At 32.5% G+C, this 19,376-nt stretch overlaps 1 protein-coding gene across 2 annotated transcripts in view; it reads right to left on the minus strand.

Moving 5' to 3' along the window:
• SOS2 (SOS Ras/Rho guanine nucleotide exchange factor 2) overlaps nucleotides 1-19,376 on the minus strand; it is a 99,577-nt gene that overhangs the window by 11,719 nt on the left and 68,482 nt on the right. For both annotated transcript variants that reach the window (XM_022570623.3, XM_089906097.1), the window contains 7 exons: nucleotides 15,369-15,472; nucleotides 13,547-13,769; nucleotides 10,151-10,270; nucleotides 9,816-9,978; nucleotides 5,549-5,666; nucleotides 4,427-4,599; nucleotides 1,166-1,282 (listed from right to left, as the gene is read on the minus strand). In XM_022570623.3, the coding sequence (XP_022426331.1) occupies nucleotides 1,166-1,282; nucleotides 4,427-4,599; nucleotides 5,549-5,666; nucleotides 9,816-9,978; nucleotides 10,151-10,270; nucleotides 13,547-13,769; nucleotides 15,369-15,472 (1,018 nt within the window). The remainder of the gene's footprint in view (nucleotides 1-1,165; nucleotides 1,283-4,426; nucleotides 4,600-5,548; nucleotides 5,667-9,815; nucleotides 9,979-10,150; nucleotides 10,271-13,546; nucleotides 13,770-15,368; nucleotides 15,473-19,376) is intronic.

The raw sequence follows: 19,376 nt of genomic DNA on the forward strand, positions 1-19,376 counted from the left end.
GAGTACAATAAATACCAGTCTGCAAGGACAGTCTGTAACATTCCAGTGGAATGCTTTGGGATTTGACTGGCTTAATTGTAACATTGACTCGAATACTGTATAAGTAAACCTCTTTTCATACTACAGAAATAAAATACTGCGAAATCTGTGTGAAAACAACTGTTTGCTCCCCGAACACTTGAGCCTAAACTTCTTCAAATTACTGATATCAATTTTACAAATATTCACTGTAGACATAATATATGCAACATATTATGCTAGGTGCTTTAGAAAAAAAAGACCGTTTTTTTCCCCCTCCCTAATAATAAATGACCAACCTCCACAATGATACTTTACAGTCTTTGGAAAAAATTGCTATCATTATCTCTCACCTTCAACCTCGACTCCCTTTTAAAACCCCTCCCAGTGGTAACCTAATGAAAAAACATGAACTCAGATTCAGGTAACTTGAGTTAAAACCTCAAGTGTGCCCATATCTAGCTATGCAAGCCTTGAAAAAGTTATTTAACTCCTTCGAGCCTCAGTTTTCACGTCTGTAAAATGAGAGTAAGATCAATATCATACAATTGTTATGGAGATGAGGTAACATGAAACTACCCGGCTCGAAGTTGGTGTATCACAAATGTTTTTACTTCCTTCCACACGTTGCTTCACTTTCAGCTACTTAGAATTGGTCTTCTACTACTTCTGTTGTCACTGCGAACCCCAGGAATAAAAGGAACTACTGTATAGCAGCAAATTTTAGCGAGAGAGGTGGGTTCCAGTGGTAACTACGGACAATGGTGCTCTTATGGCAGGAGCGAGGGTCACGTCAGAAGAACTGGTATCTCTCCTTACTCCTTCCCAGGTCTTTTCATTTCCTGTTCCATTAGCTACCTGCCATTTAGGTTCTCACTTTCTCACAGCTTTTCCCCTTATACTAGGAAGGATCAAAAATGGACAGATAAACAAGTGGTACTAAGATAAAGGATGAACCAGATTTTATCAAAATGCTAACTTTTCCCCTACAGTATATATAATTTTAGAAATAGTATAAACACTGCAAAACAAAACACTTAAAAACAGCTATTCAAGCAAAGTACAATTTTAATGGAAATAGTCTGTTGAACACTAAAGACAGCATTGTTTTAAAAAACAAATTTTTCCAAAACTATAATGGACTTACAAATCGAGGTGGCTGTTTGCAGTTCCGGGGTTCAATTTCTAGTGACTTGTTGAACAGATAATCTGTAAACTCTTTTTCAGAAGCATTTCCCATGGGGTTAAGGTTTTCAAAGAACCTCTGGAATTAAACAAATATCCATGAGTACATATTTTAGATTTTATTAAAACATTTACTTCATCAGTTTAATACAAAAATATCATCAACAAATTAACAGATCCTAATGTCTGAAAAGTCCTCAAGAATTGCTGATTCCAATCTCTCTATTTTCGGATAAAAGTATAAAGTTTTTATGTAAGTTGTATATTCCAGTCTTAAAGTTCTTCTAAGAAGATGAACAGATTTTTCACTTATTACTATCTTAATGGCTCAGTATCCCTCAGTTAACATTCCTACCCATTATAACAACAAAATGATCATCAGTAATAAGCTGTCAAAAGTGATTAAAACAGAATTATAGTCATAATCCACAATGAAACTTTGATGATCAGAAAAAAATAGAGATAAATTGGATTAAAGTCTATTCAAAAGTGATTTCAAGAACAATTATATAAACATATCTATGTTAGCCTCTAGCAAAGTAACTTTTTTGTCTTTACTAAAAAAATATTTTCCAAGCTTACATGTTGTTTTATAAATTAGTTTATTTATAAATATTTATTTATATACTAGTTTATAAAACAGACATATATTAAAATTTTGTTTTTCATCTTTATTGGAGTATAATAGCTTTACAGTGTTGTGTTAGTTTCCGCTATACAACAAAGTGAATCAGCTATATGTATACATATATCCCCATATCCCCTCCCTCTTGAGCCTCCCTCCCACCCTCCCTATCCCACTCCTCTAGGTGGTCACAAAGCACTGTTCCCACTAACAGTGCAGGAGGGTTCCCTTTTCTCCACACCCTCTCCAGCATTTATTGCTTGTAGATTTTTTGGTGATGGCCATTATGACTGGTGTGAAGTGATACCTCATTGTGGTTTTGATTTGCGTTTTTCTAATGATTAGTGATGTTGAGCATCTTTTCATGTGTTTGTTGGCAATCTGTATGTCTTCTGTGGAGAAATGTCTATTTAGGTCTTCTGCCCATTTTTGGATTGGGTTGTTTGTTTTTTTGATATTGAGCTGCATGAGCTGCTTATAAAATATAAGTTTTTAAGTAAAAAATTTAGATGATTTAACAAAGTACAAAAAGAAAAATAAACAGTAATCTCACCAACCAGAGATCTCACTGTTAACATTTTACTATTGGAATATCCTTCCAATGTTTTAACTCTGTGTGTGAATATATGTACATATACATATATTGTAATTTTTTTCCTGCAAAATTGGGATCACCACATAGCTATTTTTAGCCTTTTGCAAGTATTCAGTTAAATTTTTTCTGTATGGTTTATTTACCTTAAATTATACAAACTTTAACTACATAATACTTCATCAGATGGATGTTCCAGAATTTATTTCACCAATTTCCATATAGGTAGTAACCCACATAGATGTTTTCTAATTCTTTGCTGTTATAGTAATAATTATTGTTATTATCAACTCCTTGTGCATAAATTTTTCTGTGCATTTCTGATGACTTCCTTAGAAAAATTTCTTAGAAGCAAATTACTGGATTTAGCTTTATTTAATTTTGAAGTAGCTTAGAAGCATATATACAAATAAGTTCTGGGTTCTAGCTTTAGCAGTAGGCAAAATGAGCTTTAGAATTTCTAGTATAAAATTCTTCCATTTTTCAGGCATTCTGCCAATTTCAAGAAAATGATATTACTCTTTTAACAATATTGAAACAATTTATTTTTATATTCAGGTTAGCTAAATTAAATCAAATGGACCAACAGTAATTTAGACTTTTATAAAGTTATAATTGTGATTTTCTCATCCTTTGCTCTATTTTTTTAAATACTATTTAGTTTGGTTAACTATGCTTTGAAAGTGATTAGCTACTTTATCTACTTTTTAAACTTACTTTGAGTCAATCTATAAAGAAAGCATTCTCTGCCCCTAACCCCCAAAAGAATGCTTTAAACAACAGTAGGATGTCTAGATCGTATCACAGAAACCTATTAGGAATTACTGAGATATAAATGCTAAAATTACTATTTTAATTATACCCAGCTACAATGTAACATTATTTCTGGGAGGAAATACAGTGTGAACTCTAATCTGGGCTTCAAGAACATTTCTTTTTTTTTTGGCTGCACCACGCAGCTTGTGGGATCTTAGTTCCCCAACCCGGGATTGAACCCAGGCCCTCATCTGTGAGAACACAGAGTCTTAACCACTGGATCACCAGGGAATTCCCTCAAGAACATTTCTTTAGCCCTATGAAGCACCACATCACAGAGGGTTAGCTAAATAGTGAGAGAAGGGGATGAAATAGGTGACAATTTTCTTTAGAGCAAGTATCTGTCTATATTTTCATAATGGTTGCATACTTCAGGTCATTTTTTCTTAGGACTTTAGGGTTCTTTGTTTTGAACTGGGAACAAAGAATAGTTACCATCTTACAATTTAGGAGGATGGGAATGATAGTGACCATTTTCACTCAACATGCCCAACCTGCAGACTACACCTGAAAGTGTAGCACAATTTTTAATGTGAAAGGTGAATTTATTCTGATAGTTATCATATGTTCTGAATTTCAAATAAGTATAATACAATAAAACTCACTATAAACATAATACCGTAATTTACTCTAATTTAGAAGATATTTCACATCTTATAGTACCACAGAATCAGTATTATGAACTATTGCTCAAAACAGAATACCAAGTGAGAAAATGTTTAAAAAAAATCATTTTTTACTATGCATATATACACACCACTCTCCCAACCCCTTCCCCTATTTAAATGCAATGTTCTTATAAAGGGATTAATTACTTAATGTTACATTGGCACATATAAAATATCTAAAATGTCTATCAATCAATGATAGTACTGGTAGTGGATTTTCTTTTTACTGTGTGGATATGAGAAAGTTTCTTTCATTCCACTTTGTCATTCATTTTTTGAAAGTGCTACTTAAACCAGCTGCACAAAGAAACAACAATGTCAAGACAAAGTGCCTAATAATATTAATAACTGCAGACTGTTACTGCAGAATATCTACTATTCACCACTCCTATCTATTGATAAATTAACTCATATTATTTTCATAGCAAAATAAAGATCATAATGTATGGTTATGCCATATCTTAGAGAGGGCAGAGGATTTAACGTGTTCTCTTTTTAAAGAAAAGCAAAGAAAATATTTACCCTCATTTCTGGTTCTATCCGTAAACAGTAAGGTTGATTCTGATATTGCTGAATTTCTCCAGTAATTTCAGCTACTTTCCTCCTCTTACTGAAATTGATTAAATCTTTCCCTTTCTTTTTTAAAAAATCATTATTCCCTTCTTCAGTCTTCAGAATATTTGTTAAATATATTCCTAGTAAAAAAAGTGTTTGAAGAAAAGTTTTAAAATTGGTTACTTAACCATTTGGGAAAACAACTGATCTAGTAAAGTCAAAAGACATCCTATAATACAGCAGTTCTTACTACTAAAATCTCTGATATATTTAATAATCAATCTTACATTAAGATTTTTTTTACATGGATGGAAACAATTTAAAATTGAAAGAAAACTAGGGTTTATAAAGAGCTTAATTTGCCATTTCTTAGTCTAATAGCCTAAAATAAAAGGGAGGATTCATTCACAAAGTCTAAATTGTAAGTGTTAAATCTATTCTAGCCATTTTAATATTTCTTATAAATCTTTAATGCCAATGATCTTAAATGATTACTGATCAATATATTAATTTTAAGCCAATTTTGGTTAATAAGACTACAAATTTATAAACTAATTCTGCCCTCCCAAAGCCCGTAAATTAGATAGAAAAGAATTATTCTTCAGTTTTGGACAGGAAGAAAATCTTCAGTTCCTCTTTCATGCATAATTACTGATTCATTTAAATCAGTGGTTGTCAGCTGGGGGCAATTTTGTCCCCCAGAGGACAGGTATCTGGGAATGCCTGGAGACATTTTTGGTGCATGCTATGGTTTGAATGTTTGAATGTTCAACATTCATACATTGAAATCCTAATGCCCAGTGTGATAGAATGAGGAGGTTAGGCCTTTGAGAGGTGCCCTCATGAATGAGACTACTGGTCTTAGAGATCCCACAGAGCTCCTTACAACTCTACAAGGTAATTACTAGAATCTTCACTTTATAGATAGAGTTTACATACAGAGTTTAGGTTTTATTTATCAATATAGAAAGCTAATAAAAGCAAATATGCTCAGATATAAAATCAGGACAATCTGCTTCTAGAGGCTAGTCTCTTTTCACTATATAACAAACTCTCCCTCAAAATATAAATGCATTTTTAGTAACTTACCAAAAAAAGGCACACAAGGTGGATTGATTGACTTAAGTTTCAACAGATATTTTTTAAAATGATCTTGACTTAATTCCACAGCTTCATCCAAAATTTTCCTTTTTCTTTCCTGCAATGCCTTTAAAATATATAAACTGAGCATAATTTGCTTTTTTACAATTCAATCATATTTTATAGATGCAGAGCTTTCAATTTTAAAATTTTGCAAATATTTGAAAAACAATTTTTAAAATTAAGAGATGAGTACTATTTTTATCTGCACTTGCTGGAAATGATTTCTTATCTATAAATATAAAACTTTAAAACTTATTTTTTTCTAATATAAATTAGAGGATTAAACAATAAAAAAATCTTCCACAGGGTATTATTAGTTATAATCCTGATTAGCCAGAGTTTCAAATTATAGCTGTTGGAGAAAAATATAATCCCATGGCATTCAAATATTTTTCCACTGAAAGATCTTTTGGGGCTAAGGGTAATAAGGTTTTGGTAAAGAGGAGAAGGCTGTGGGAGGCAGACAAGAACTGAACAAAAATGTAGTAAACCAAGTAAGCAGTCATTTATTTTATATTTCATTATTACATTTTTTAATTAAAAATGAATTATTTTATTTTAAACCTGATAGATACACACACACACAAATTGACAGCAAACATTATACTTGATGGAAAACGATTCAACTCATTTCCTTTTTTTTTTTTTTTTAAGATTTTTTTTGATGTGGACCACCTTCAAAGTCTTCACCGAATTTGCTACAACACTGCTTCCGTTCCACGCCCCAGCCCTTTGGCTGTGAGGCATGCGGGACCCCCAGCTCCCCAACCAGGGACCACTCACTCACCCCCCGCACACTGGAAGGCGAAGTCCCAACTACTGGACTGCCAGGGAAGTCCCTCAACTCATTTCCTTTAACTTAAGGAAAAAGCAAAGGTGACTGCATTGTAACTTTTATTCAGTACTATACAGAAGTCCTAACTAGAATGGACAAGAAAAATAAATAAAAGACTAGGGATTGAAATGAAAAACTGTCAGTATTCACAGAAGAAATGATTGTCTGTGAAGACATGAAATAAATCTACAAATAGAATGTTAATGAGAGAATGTAGCAATATTGCTGGATATAAAACCAACAGGCAAAAATCAACTGCATTTCTAGATATCATCAACAAAGAAAACAAGATTATTAAAATATTCTAATATAAATCTAACAAAACAGATGTGAGATCTTCATCAAGAAAACCATAAACTGTATTAAATAAATAAATAAATGGAGAGATACACCATGTTCATAGTTGGGAAGATTCATTATTGTAAAAATGTCAGTTCTTCATAACTGATTTATAGAACCAGTATAATTCTTACCAAAACCCCAAACTTTAAAATAATTAAACTTAAAATGATTCTAAAATTTATATAATAGCAAGGGGTCAAGAGTAAGTCACTCTTGGGAATTTCCTGGCAGGCCAGTGGTTATGGCTCGGCGCTTTCACTGCCAGGGCCCAGGTTCAATCCCTGGTCAGAGAACTAAAAAAAAAAAAAAGAGTAAGTCACTCTTGAAAAAGAATGATTGGTGGGGACTTGCCCTATTCCACTGTATCAAGAACTAGTATAAAATTACAGTAATTTAAACATGTGGCACTAGCACAGTAATAATCAAATACATCAAAAGAACAGGATAGAGGGACCAAAAACAGGCCCACACATTTATGGATACTCAACTTACGATACAGCTGACACTACAGATCAAAGGAGAAAGAATGGACTTTGAATAAATGTGTGAGATCAACTGGCTAGCCAAATGGAAATTAGATTCCATACTCAAAACTCATTTCCAGCTGGATTAAGGACTTAATGAGAAAGATAAAACATTAAGGTAACAGAGGAGGATCTATTAAACAAGACACCAAAAAGCACAAATTACAAAGGAAAAAATAAGTAAATGTGATATTAAGAATTTTTGTTCAGCAAAAGACATCATAAAAAATGGTGAAAATAGAAGCTTCAATCTGGAAAAAGATATTTACAACACACATAACTGACAAAGGATTAAAATCCAGTATATGAGAGAACTCATACAAATTCATTAGAAAAACTCAACCAAAAAAGTAAAAAATTCCCACAATACAAAGAGCCAATAAAACATCTTAAAAGAGGTTCAAACTCATTAGAAATTAGGGAATTATAAACCCACACCACAAGACTAGAAAAATAAAGAGAACTGACAATATCAAGTGTTAGTGAGCATGTGGAACAACCAGAACTCAAGCTTCTGGTGGGAGTATAAACTGGTACGATTAATACTTGAGAAAACAATTGGGCATTATCTATTTTATCTATTCTATCATCCAATAATTCTACTCCTAGGTATACAACTTAAGAGAAATTTGTGCATGTAAGCACCAGGATAGATGCAGAAAATGTTTATGGCAATATTACTGATAATAGTGCCACACTAGAAACAATCCAAATGACCATTAGCTAACTAACAAATAAATAAATAAGCAAATAAAGAAATAAATTTTGGTAAAGTTATTTCTTTAATATGTTACAGCTATAAAAAAAGAATGAACTATAGTTAAAAGAAACAATATGGATGAATTTTAGGAATATAATATGTTGAGTAAAAGAAGTCTTAGAAGAATTATATTCATATATAATTAAGAAACATGCAAAATGAAACAACACTGTTTAGAGATAACAAATAGTAAAACTATAGAAAAAAGCAAGAGAATGATAAGCACAAGATTCAGCATAGTAGCTGGCTCTGAAGGGGCAAGGAAGGAGATGGACTGGGAGGGGTTCTTAAACTGGATGCCAGGTAAACAGGTATTCTTTGTATTTTCATTCTTTATACCATATACCTATTTTTATAAATATTGTTGAATATAAATATTCAACACTTTAAGAAACTAAAGCTTAACGTCTCAAAATGAATACACTCCTTCAGAGTTTTCAAAATGAGAACTGAAATTATTAGTCCATTAGATAGATTTGGCAATATTTGACTATTAATATCTTTAATATAAATAAGTCCATACAAATCAATAACATGCAAACACCCAAACAGAAAAACACACACATGAAATCAGTCTAACCCTCCATTCCCCTCTAATCACAACCCATGGTAAGAACCAATGTGAAAAGAAGAGTATGTATCCTTCCACACTCTTCTCAATGCTTGTGCAGCTCACTTACACGTTTACAGTTTGTTCTGTTTTGTTCCATCAAAATGAAATCATATTAATTTTTCTAAAGATTTTTTAATGGATTTTCCCCTAAATGTCACAACTATTCTTCCAAGACAATATACACAGATTCTATTCACTTTTTTTCTGTAGCTAACCAATATTCTACGCCATAGGTATAGGATAACATACTCAATCATTCTCCTACTGATGGACACAGGTTGTTTCTAGTTTTCTGCGACTACAGTTACTGCTGCAGAAACTAGATCTTTGTACCTTAACTTTATAGTCCACTGCTTTTATTTCTGGGTCCAAAAGTATCTGTATTTTAACATATACTGCCAGATTACTTTCTAGTAACATTGTAAAAGTTCACATTCCCAAAGGCAAATATATTTGCGTGGCTGAGTCTCTAACTTTTCTATACTTTCTATATCTTCTGAATTTTCAATGATAAACACTAAACATACACAATTTTATAATTAAAAAAAAACTAAGTTCTAGAAAGTATTTTCTCTATGTTACTCTTTCTTTGACTATATACTACAGGTGATTAAAGTAATTTGTACATTTATATTTAAAATTCTTTGTCATTTATTTGAGACAATGTACCACTGAAAAAATCCATTTGGAACTTCATTACATTTAGGTAAGCATATTAAACAGTCACAAAATTCATATTCTTTTTTTTTTTTTGCGGTACACGGGCCTCTCACTGCCGCGGCCTCTCCCCTTGCGGAGCACAGGCTCTGGACGTGCGGGCTCAGCGGCCATGGCTCACGGGCCCAGCCACTCCGCGGCATGTGGGATCTTCCCGGACCGGGGCACGAACCCGTGTCCCCTGCATCGGCAGGCGGACTCGCAACCACTGCGCCACCAGGGAAGCCCCAAAATTCATATTCTTTGATGAATTCTAGGCTCACTTATACTGATGTATTTTCTAATATTGTGATATCACTGTGTTTAAGGAGTAAGATGGATTTATAAAGGATTTATTCAAAAAGATCAGTGGTAGAAGGAATCTCTTTCACATTAATTTTATCTCCCCCCAAAAGGATAAACTATTTAAGCCTAAAACTTACCTCAAAGGTATGATCTAGTCTATAGACTGATACTGAATTTACTGCACTGACGATCTCTAATACACCATTGAAATTATTCAAATCTTGAAAAACTTGCAGAATTTCTATAATTCTACTTAGTACTGCCACCCGTTCCTCAAAATTTTCTGCTTCCACAATGCACCTAACCAAAAAAAAAAAAAAAAAAGAAAACAGAAAATCATGGCTTAGAAAGCAAGTTCCTTGTTCCACATAGAAAAGAATATATTTTCAGCCACAATTTTTGCTTATATATGACTTAATATTATAGAAGTATAACATTAAGAAGTAGTAAGACAAAGTAAATAAAAACTTACTTTTCAAACCAGAGAGTGAGATTTGTGGTGTGGCGAATCATTTTTAATAAATTTGGAGAATTTATTTCTTTATCTTCTTTGGTCCATACACTCCCTACAAGTTCAGAAGGTTGAACTTTCCTGTGGAAGCAAAAATCAATGCACTTAACCTACAAAGGATTAGTATCAAAATTATTTAAAGGTCTCCTAAAACTTAATAAGAAAAAGACAAGTCTAAAAGATAAAGGAACAAACATAGAAGCAGGTAATTCACAGAGAAACAGAACTGAATAGCCACGAACATGAAAAAATACTTTAACTCTTACTCAGGGAAAAGAACATTAAACCACAAGGAAATCCCATTTTATTCCTATCACACTGAAGTGTAATACCAAATGGGTAAAAATGTGGATAAAAAGGGAACTCTCCATCACTGATGCGCAAGTAAAATTTGATACTTTTGTAAAATAATTTGGCAATATCTCATAATACTGAAAATATACATACTAGATCCCCAGCAATTGTACACCTAGGTATACATTCTAGATACACCAGTTTATAAGAAAACATTTTTAAGAATGTTCAGTCAAGCATTGTTTCCAAGAGTGAAAAATCCCAAACACCCTAAAGGCTCCTCATCAAGAGACTGGATAAACTGTGGAGTATTCATACAATGGAATACAATATAGCAATTAAAATAAGCAGACTAGAGCTATACTCAGCAACAAATGCTAGAATCAATTTAAGTAAAAAACAAGTCACGGAATGATATATCAGTATAAGCAACCTTAAAATGTGCAAAATAATGCTACATATTGTTTATGAATGTGTGTATGTGTATAAATTATAAAGACATACATAGGAATAGTAAATATCAAATACAAGATAGTGGTTATCCTTTGGAAGAAAGAAGAGAAATGGGATTAGACAGAATTACACAAAGGGTTTCAATTTTATTTGTAATGCTTTTGTTGTTGATGCACCCGCATTGTATTATCTTCTATATTTTTTTAATACCTGAAATACTTAATAAAAAATCAGATGGAAGAGCAGATTAAATCACTGTATACAGTGATTCAGGATTACATAATTTTTAAAAAATTGACCATTGGCATTGCCATCACTGTCCTACAGACTTGGCTATTATAATAATAAAAAAGTTCAGTAGATTTGAATGTAAATGGGTACTCTGAACAGTCTTAGAAGTAAGTTTTCTTAAGTGGTTCTATTATTTCACCAGAAATTAGTTTACAAAGAGTGTCAGTATTTTACATATGGTACCCTTCTTCCATAATACACATATCACTTAACAAAGGTATTTCTATGTTCTGAAAGTAGGTCCACATAGAGCTAAGTGCTCCCTTATTCCTGATGTCCATTCATGTGACACTATAAGGAAAAACCTGATTCTGTACTATTTGCTTTATCTAAGGAATAAGTCCCTTCATTCCCACCTATCACAAATCCCACAGTAAAGAAGCAACTTAAGTGCCCATCAACAGATGAACGGATAAAGAATTTGTGAGACACACACACACACACACAAATATTACTCAGCCATAAAAAAGAATGAAATTCTGCCATTTACAACAACATGGATGAACCTAGAGGATATTATGCTAAGTGAAAGAAGTCAGACAAAGAAAGACAAATACTGTATGTTATCACTTATATATGGAATCTAAAAATATAACAAACAAATGAATATAACAAACAAACAGACTCAGATATAGAGAACAAACTAGTGGTTACCAGTAGGGAGAGAGAAGGGGGAGGGGCAAATTAGGGGGAGGGAATTAAGAGGTAACAAAGTACTATGTATAAAATAAATAAACTACAAAGATATTTAGCACAGGTAATACAGCCAATATTTTATAGTAACTTTAAATAAAATAGCCACAAAAATATTGAATCACTATATTGTACACCTGAAACTAATATAATATTGTGTATCAACTATACTTCAATTTAAAAAACTGTGTTTTCCTACAAAAAAAATCCTACAATATCAACAAAAACCACCTGAACTCCAAATTACTTAAAATATAACATGACACTCTGAATGAGATGGTAACAAACTCTGATGGGTGTGTTAAATTCTGAACAGCACAGTCAGGGCAAATCAGAAACCCAATTCTAAAGAAGGTAAAGTTTTATATCTGGTGCTTTCCCACATTCTCCATTTACACTAAAAAAGTGGCTTCTGAATGCAGAAAAGTTTTTGATGGAATGATAGTGGTAGGGGTTTATTTTCTGGATGGGGCTGGCAGGTGGCGACTACCTGTAAGGCCTGTACTCTGTTTTTGTTTTTTTTTTTTTTTTGCAAGGCCTCCACTCTTCACAGGAGCCTGGGTTGTAAATGAAAGAAGAAAGCTTAAATTATGAGGTAGGAGATAGGACAGAAAGAGGCTAATGTACTGGGAAGGACAGTGGTTTTAAAAAAAATGACAGAGAAATAAGTTGATAAAGCAAGTTGAAAAGAGAAAAAACTGTGGTTAGGAAGGTATGAGATGTGTGAGTTAGTAATTCTGGAATAAAATTTGGAGTGATGACAAGATTCAGAATATGACCATAGGAAATGTCTGATTTGGAGTAAAGAATGGCATTGGAAGTGATAAAGCCATGAAGCTAAAAGATTAGGTTGTAAATGGGTGATCTGTGTGGATACAGAGGCAGGAACTGCTTTATATATAAAGACAAATGATGGGATACAGATAAAAATAGTCAAGCATATTTCTAGTGATCCTTATAAACAAAAGAAAATGGCTCAGAAGTTTTAAGTATGGTTCATCATCACACTATTTCAAAAATATACTTTTCTTTAAAGTGAATATTGACTTCAAATAGCTAAAGTATTTGAGACTCCTTAAAAGAAGTGAAGAAATCTTTACTCTTCTAAGAATTTTGTTACTCATTTGCCTTGCAAACCTAACCCAGTCAAGCCCCACATTAAAATTTTGATTACATATTGAAAAAAACCTTTTGATTACATATTTGAAAAAAAAAGAAGAAAGCTTATCTCACTCAATATTCTATTTACTTAGCTGCCCAGAGCCTAGCATCCATACTGTCTTAACGGAACCAACTCAAACTAAAGCAAGATGAGAAAGTATTAGGAATAGGAGCTGGGTGACTGTCTATAAAGTGGTTGCTATTGTACTGCATTAGTCTTCTCTCTGCCACTCCTCTTGTGAAGGGTTGCTAGGACCTAATCTAGGCCTGAAGAACAATAATTTATGACTTTCACCTGCAGAACAGACTATAGTTAAAAACTGTCCTATGAACTTTCTTCCCAACCCACAAGAATAGATGAAGTATTTTTAAGCACACATGAATAATTTTCAAAATGTTCTGAAAATAGATGGAACTGTTCAAAGTTCTTGAAAACAGAGCAGCGAATTAATGTTAATTGTCTACCTGTAGAGATCAGATTCCAAAAGTGTCAGCTGACGTGCAATTTCTATTGGATGAAGTGTCATGAGATCAAACGTTTCAAACTGTCCTGGTCTGCTGATATGCCATTCAATTGGTGGAGGTGGACTTTCAAAGGTAATATTATGGCTTATTCCATTTGCCTGAGCTTGTTTCTTCCTCTTGATGATCTTAGCAATTGACTCTACCCATTTCTTCATAGCTTTCCCTAGAAAAAGAACACAAACAAAAATGCCCTTTACTTGACAGATATAACTGCAAATCTTCGTATAATCTGTAACTTTCATGCACCTTCATGAAACCCCACTCATGTCCACCCTCTACTCCTGATGTTATTTCAAAGCAAATCTAAGATATCATATAATTTCATTCATATTTAAGTATTATCTAAAAGTTAAAAACTTTAAAATAACCATAATACCATTATCACGTATAAAAATGACAATATCTTCTTAATATCATCAAATATCTAGTTAGTATTCACATTTCCCTGATGGCCTCATGTTTTATTACAGTTAGTTTGTATGAAATAGGATCTGAACAAGATCTGCATATTGCATTGAGTCAGTATGTGTCAAGTCTCCTTTCATCTACAGGTTCCCCTTTCATCTCTCATTTTTGCTTGCAATTTGTTTGTTGAAATTCAATCACTTGTGGAGTTTCCCAAGTCTGAATTTTGCCAATTCCATCTCTGTGGTATCATTTGCCATGTTTCTCTGTCCCTGTATCTTCTGTAAATCAACACATACAGATTTGATCTGGTCCAGGATAAACTTTCGACATGAATACTTGCAAGACTATTTCTGATAAGAGGCATATAATGTCTCTCTTTTTATGTTACTAGGAGTTGAGAAATGGTAATATTCTCATTCTATCATTCCTTCTTCACTTATTAGTTGCAATGCTTCTTTAAAAACTTTCCCTCATCAACTATTTAGTTATCTTGAGGTATAACTTGTATAGGAAAGGCCTTTAAACAAAATCATTTACTTGCTTTATTCTAATATGTGTGTGTATTTTCGAAGCGTCTTAGATCACATATACTCTAGTGTCTTCATTAAGAACATTAAGTTAAAAATTAACTTAGTACTATAAACAATTTTAAAGCACACATGATAAAAATGTGTTTTAAACATCTCAAAACTGAAACAAAGGATCACATTCTCTATTTAAAGTAAAATTTGCCTTGAAGAACAAGCAGGAGATGAAAGAAGCTAGACTTAATTATGGTATTCTTAATTAATGCCTTATACTATCAGAGAAAACATGAATTTTCTTGATTCAACAGCATACATTTGATATGTACATTTGTTTAATATTCACCACCTAGAGTTTCATTTCATGGGCTGTGTTCTGAAACTTCAGGTAGGAAACTCCTATCTTTCAGGTGTCAAAAATACACCAAAAACTTTTCCAGGGGAAGTAAATATTATTTAAGAATCTGTTAACCATTCAAAACTGAAGAATAAGATTAAGGAGGAGAAGAAAACAAATTAAATTACACAAACATTTAATTATTTAAAGGAATGGCAACCATGAGATGAGATAACATTAAAGGGCTTAAATTTACTAAAGAGGACTTCTGACTTCTTAAAAAAGATTCTCCTAAAAAACGTCAAAAGGCAAGATTTTAACACTTCAGGTGGTTCTAAACACATGTGAGCGCCTTAGAATCTATAAAAATTATTCCAAATGTTATTTCTGCCTTTTAAAAATGAAAAATAGTTTAGCTTCTTAAATTGAAAGTCATAAATTAAAAAAAAAACTCATGAGACAGAAGATCCAATCAAATCTTCAAATAATATACCTCTTACACTTGAAATGAAGGATTCTAGTCTTTCAAGCAACTCCAAGTCTCTTTCAAAGTCATAAAAATGGTGTTCAACCCAGTGCCGAAACACATTCAAGATCCTGACAAAATGAAAAGAAACACATTTTAGTGAAACCCAAGCATTCAATTATACTTCTTTCACTTCTCTAATGCCGTGGTGATACTTTTATATACTAGGGCCAATATAACACTCAAAAGAGTCTCTAATTTTTATTTAACTAATACCTTAAGTGGTTCAGTAATATGAACTGTTTATTATTCAAAAATTATACTTTAAAAAATTTATAAGCATAAAAATCGTGGCTTCTATACTTATCCATTTATGTTCTGGAAAAGTACTTTTTCTTTATTTATATGTAGAAAATTCATACTCTATCCAATACAAAAGCAACTTTTAAGTTCTTCAATTATATTTTCCATATAAAATGGAAAACCAATTAAGATGTAGTGTATTTGGTTCTAAATTCAAGTGCTATCATCAAATTTCTATGTAATTTACAGGTAGGTTCACATTCTTTTATTTCAAAAGACAAAAATATTTCTGACAGCTATTTTGTTTTACAGTACGTCAAAAATAATTACTTACAGAGATTTAAGTAATAGAAATTTAAGCAATCTATACAAATAAAACATTCCATTCTCCATCACGAAGATACAGATACTGTATATTAATTACATTAGCATTTTTCCTTCATTATTTCAATGAATATTTCTAGTTTATCTTCCCACCCACTGCCCGCGACCCCAGCAACTGTCAGACAATAGTTTTTTTCCCAGACTAAGAAACTATTTTAAATTACTAATGGTATCTGTAATAAAACAACCTTAAGTGCCTGGTTGGCTCAGTGGCTTAGCGAGTATTTCAAATGATCACAAAATTGATAGCTTCTAGGCTAACACTAGTTTTCAAATAACTCTGCTTCCATCCTTTCTACTTCCTAGTTTCTACAGAATCCAATGTAATTTAAAAATTATTATCATGTAAAAGAAAAAAAAATCTCATCACTAGATTTCACCAAAATTAAGAAAAGTAAGATAATGCAAAGACGGGGAGAAAATATGTGTAAAACATTTATCTGACAAAAGACTGGCGTCCAATCCTACTCAATACACTACTACAACTCCATAATGAAAAGACAACTCAATAAAAAATAGGCAGAAGATTTTAATAGAGTCTTGACCAAATAAATACGAATAGCCAATAACAGACAATAAAAAGTTCTCAACATTGCATCATTGAAAAAAATACTAGTTAAAATCATAAAGAGATATCATCACTATACCCCACCTGTTTGGCTAAGGTATGAACACTGACATCACTAAATACTGGTAAGGATAAGGAACAACTGGAACTCTCATAAATTGTTGGTGAGAGTATAATATTGTACAATTACTTTGGGAAAAGATTTGCCAGTTTCTTTTAAAATTAAGCACACACCTACCCTATGACCCAGGCTCCCACTTTGAATTATTTACAAAAGATATATGAAAAAACATGTTCACGAAAGACTTATAAACTTCATAGCAGCTTTACTCATAATAATCAAAAACTGAAAAGAACCCAGGTGTCCTTCAGTAGGAAAGTGAATAAACAAATTGCGGTATATTCATATAATAGAATACCACCTCAGCAATAAAACAGAACAAACACTGATATAAGCAACAACATGCTCAAAAGCATGTTGAGTGAAAGAAGTCAGACACAAAAGAGTATATAATACACAAATCCATTTACATGAAAGTATAAAACAGGTAAAAGTAATCTATATAGGAAATTGAAAGCTGCTTTGGGCAATGAGAACAAAAATTGATTAGAATGGGCATTAGGGAACTTTGCCGGGTGAAAGTAACATCTTATACACCTTGACAGGAGTGTGGATTATAGAGATGTATTTGTTAAAAATTCAAAGTACACTTAAGATGTGTGTGTTTCATTATATACACATTTTACAACAACAGAATAAACAAATACTGAACTGTTAATTATATACAAACTGAAGTATTTAAAGAGAAATGTACTTTGAAATATGTCCCCCAAATTGGATGATTAATGGACCAAGAGAAGAATGATAAATCCATAGATCTGTGATAAAGTAAGGATAGTAAACTGCTAACAGTAGATCTAGGTGGTAGAGTCCTAGGTGGTACAGCTCACTGTAAAATTCTTTCACCTTTGCGTTATGTAAAAATTTTGTAATACAATGTTGGAAAAAGTTACTATCATTATAAAAATTACTATTATTGCTAAAAATCCTTTAATGCTCATAGGCCAAGTTTAATAACTTGGCATGGATTTCAAGGCCACTGACAACTCCGCCCATTCCATGTAGTTAATCTCATCTACTACTACCTGCAATACAATTCATTCCTCTTGAGTCATTTTCCTTACCTATTTCCTCTGCACACTGCCCTCATTTCTGCCTTCCTGCATTTGTTCATACTATTTCTCACGACTCTGAATACCAACAATCACCTTTCTGCCTATCTATCTAAATCCTACATATCCTTTGGGAGCAATTTCAGATTTTACCTCTTCCAAAATGCTTTCCCTAATTTTCCTGAAATTTTATGAGGCTGTATCTTTCTAAGCCACTTAAACACTTGACATTTAAAGTAGAATAATATACAACTGTTTCATGTATCCCTTTTCCCCAATAAAACTGTAATATCACAGTGGCAAAGAGGATATTCTATGCTCTGTTTTTTTGTTTGGCAGCGCTGCGCAGCATGCAGGATCTTAGTTCCCAAACCAGGGATCGAACCTGTGTCCCCTGTGATGGTAGCATGGAGTCTTAACCACTGCACCACCAGGGAAGTCCCTCTATGCTATTTCTGTATTCACTATAGTTACAAGTACAGGACTGAGAACACAGAAAATGCTTAGAAATAAATACTTAAAGAACATATATGACTGAGAGTCTAATATTATATTCTGCTCTAATATAGCAACCTCATAAATGTGTGCCTCATGTCAAGGGGCTTAATTTGAGTGTGGATTAGTACAAATGCATCACAGCCAGTAGAAAAAAGTTAATTACTTCTTTATGGTTCAGGGGTAAATAATCTCATCTTCTTATGCAAAGAATGACATATTAAAAGTTTTGGCTGACAGACATATAGTTGGGAGCACTATCATTCCTCTAAAACTGCATTTATTTGTGGCAATCATCCTGAAAAATAAGCAGTTAATATACTCAGTTTCAAAATGTCAATTTATTCATTAATATTAATCAAGGAAACTTAACATTTACAGGGAAAAAATATTTAGATCATATACAATTAATAAGATATCTCAGTTTTCCCATGGAAAAAGGTAGATAATACTTTGGTTTTCACTTGGACTATAAATAAGCCTAATCAAAGGAGCTTCCAATTTTCAATGCTCTGTGAACACTGAAACAAACAAACAAGCACTGGTTTACGAAGTCAGATATGGATCCTCTCCTGTCACTCCCTTCATATGACCTATCTCAAACTACTTTATCCTGTTAAGTTTCAATTTTCTCTTAAACAAAGTGGAAATAGTAATTGTGTTGTGAGGATGAGATAAAAAAGATAAAGCACTTAGGCACACAGAGTAACCTAACAACCAGCAGATGTTATTATCAGATACATTTTTAGAAATTATTAAACCGATAACCAATAAGGACCTACTGTATAGTACAGGGAACTATACTCACTATCTTGTAATAACCTATAATAGAAAAGAATCTAAAAAAGAAAAAATATATATATATAAAACTGAATCACTTTGCTGTACACCTGAAACTAACACAAGATTGTAAATCAACTATATTTCAGTAAAACTTTTTTTAAAAAGAAAAAGCATGAAAAAAAATAAATTATTGAAATGACACTTTTTAGATAAGTAACAAATGTCTATGTATCTTGTGGGAAAAGAGTGAGGAAAGAACTAGAACTTTCATAAATATTATAAATGGTAAAAAAGCCCAGAATTACTAAATGATCACAATGAGACAACGA

The sequence above is a fragment of the Delphinapterus leucas genome, chromosome 2 (genome assembly GCF_059928025.1).
Source record: "Delphinapterus leucas isolate spDelLeu-1000000601 "Yukka" chromosome 2, BTC_Dleu_Yukka2, whole genome shotgun sequence".
NCBI lineage: Eukaryota > Metazoa > Chordata > Mammalia > Artiodactyla > Monodontidae > Delphinapterus > Delphinapterus leucas.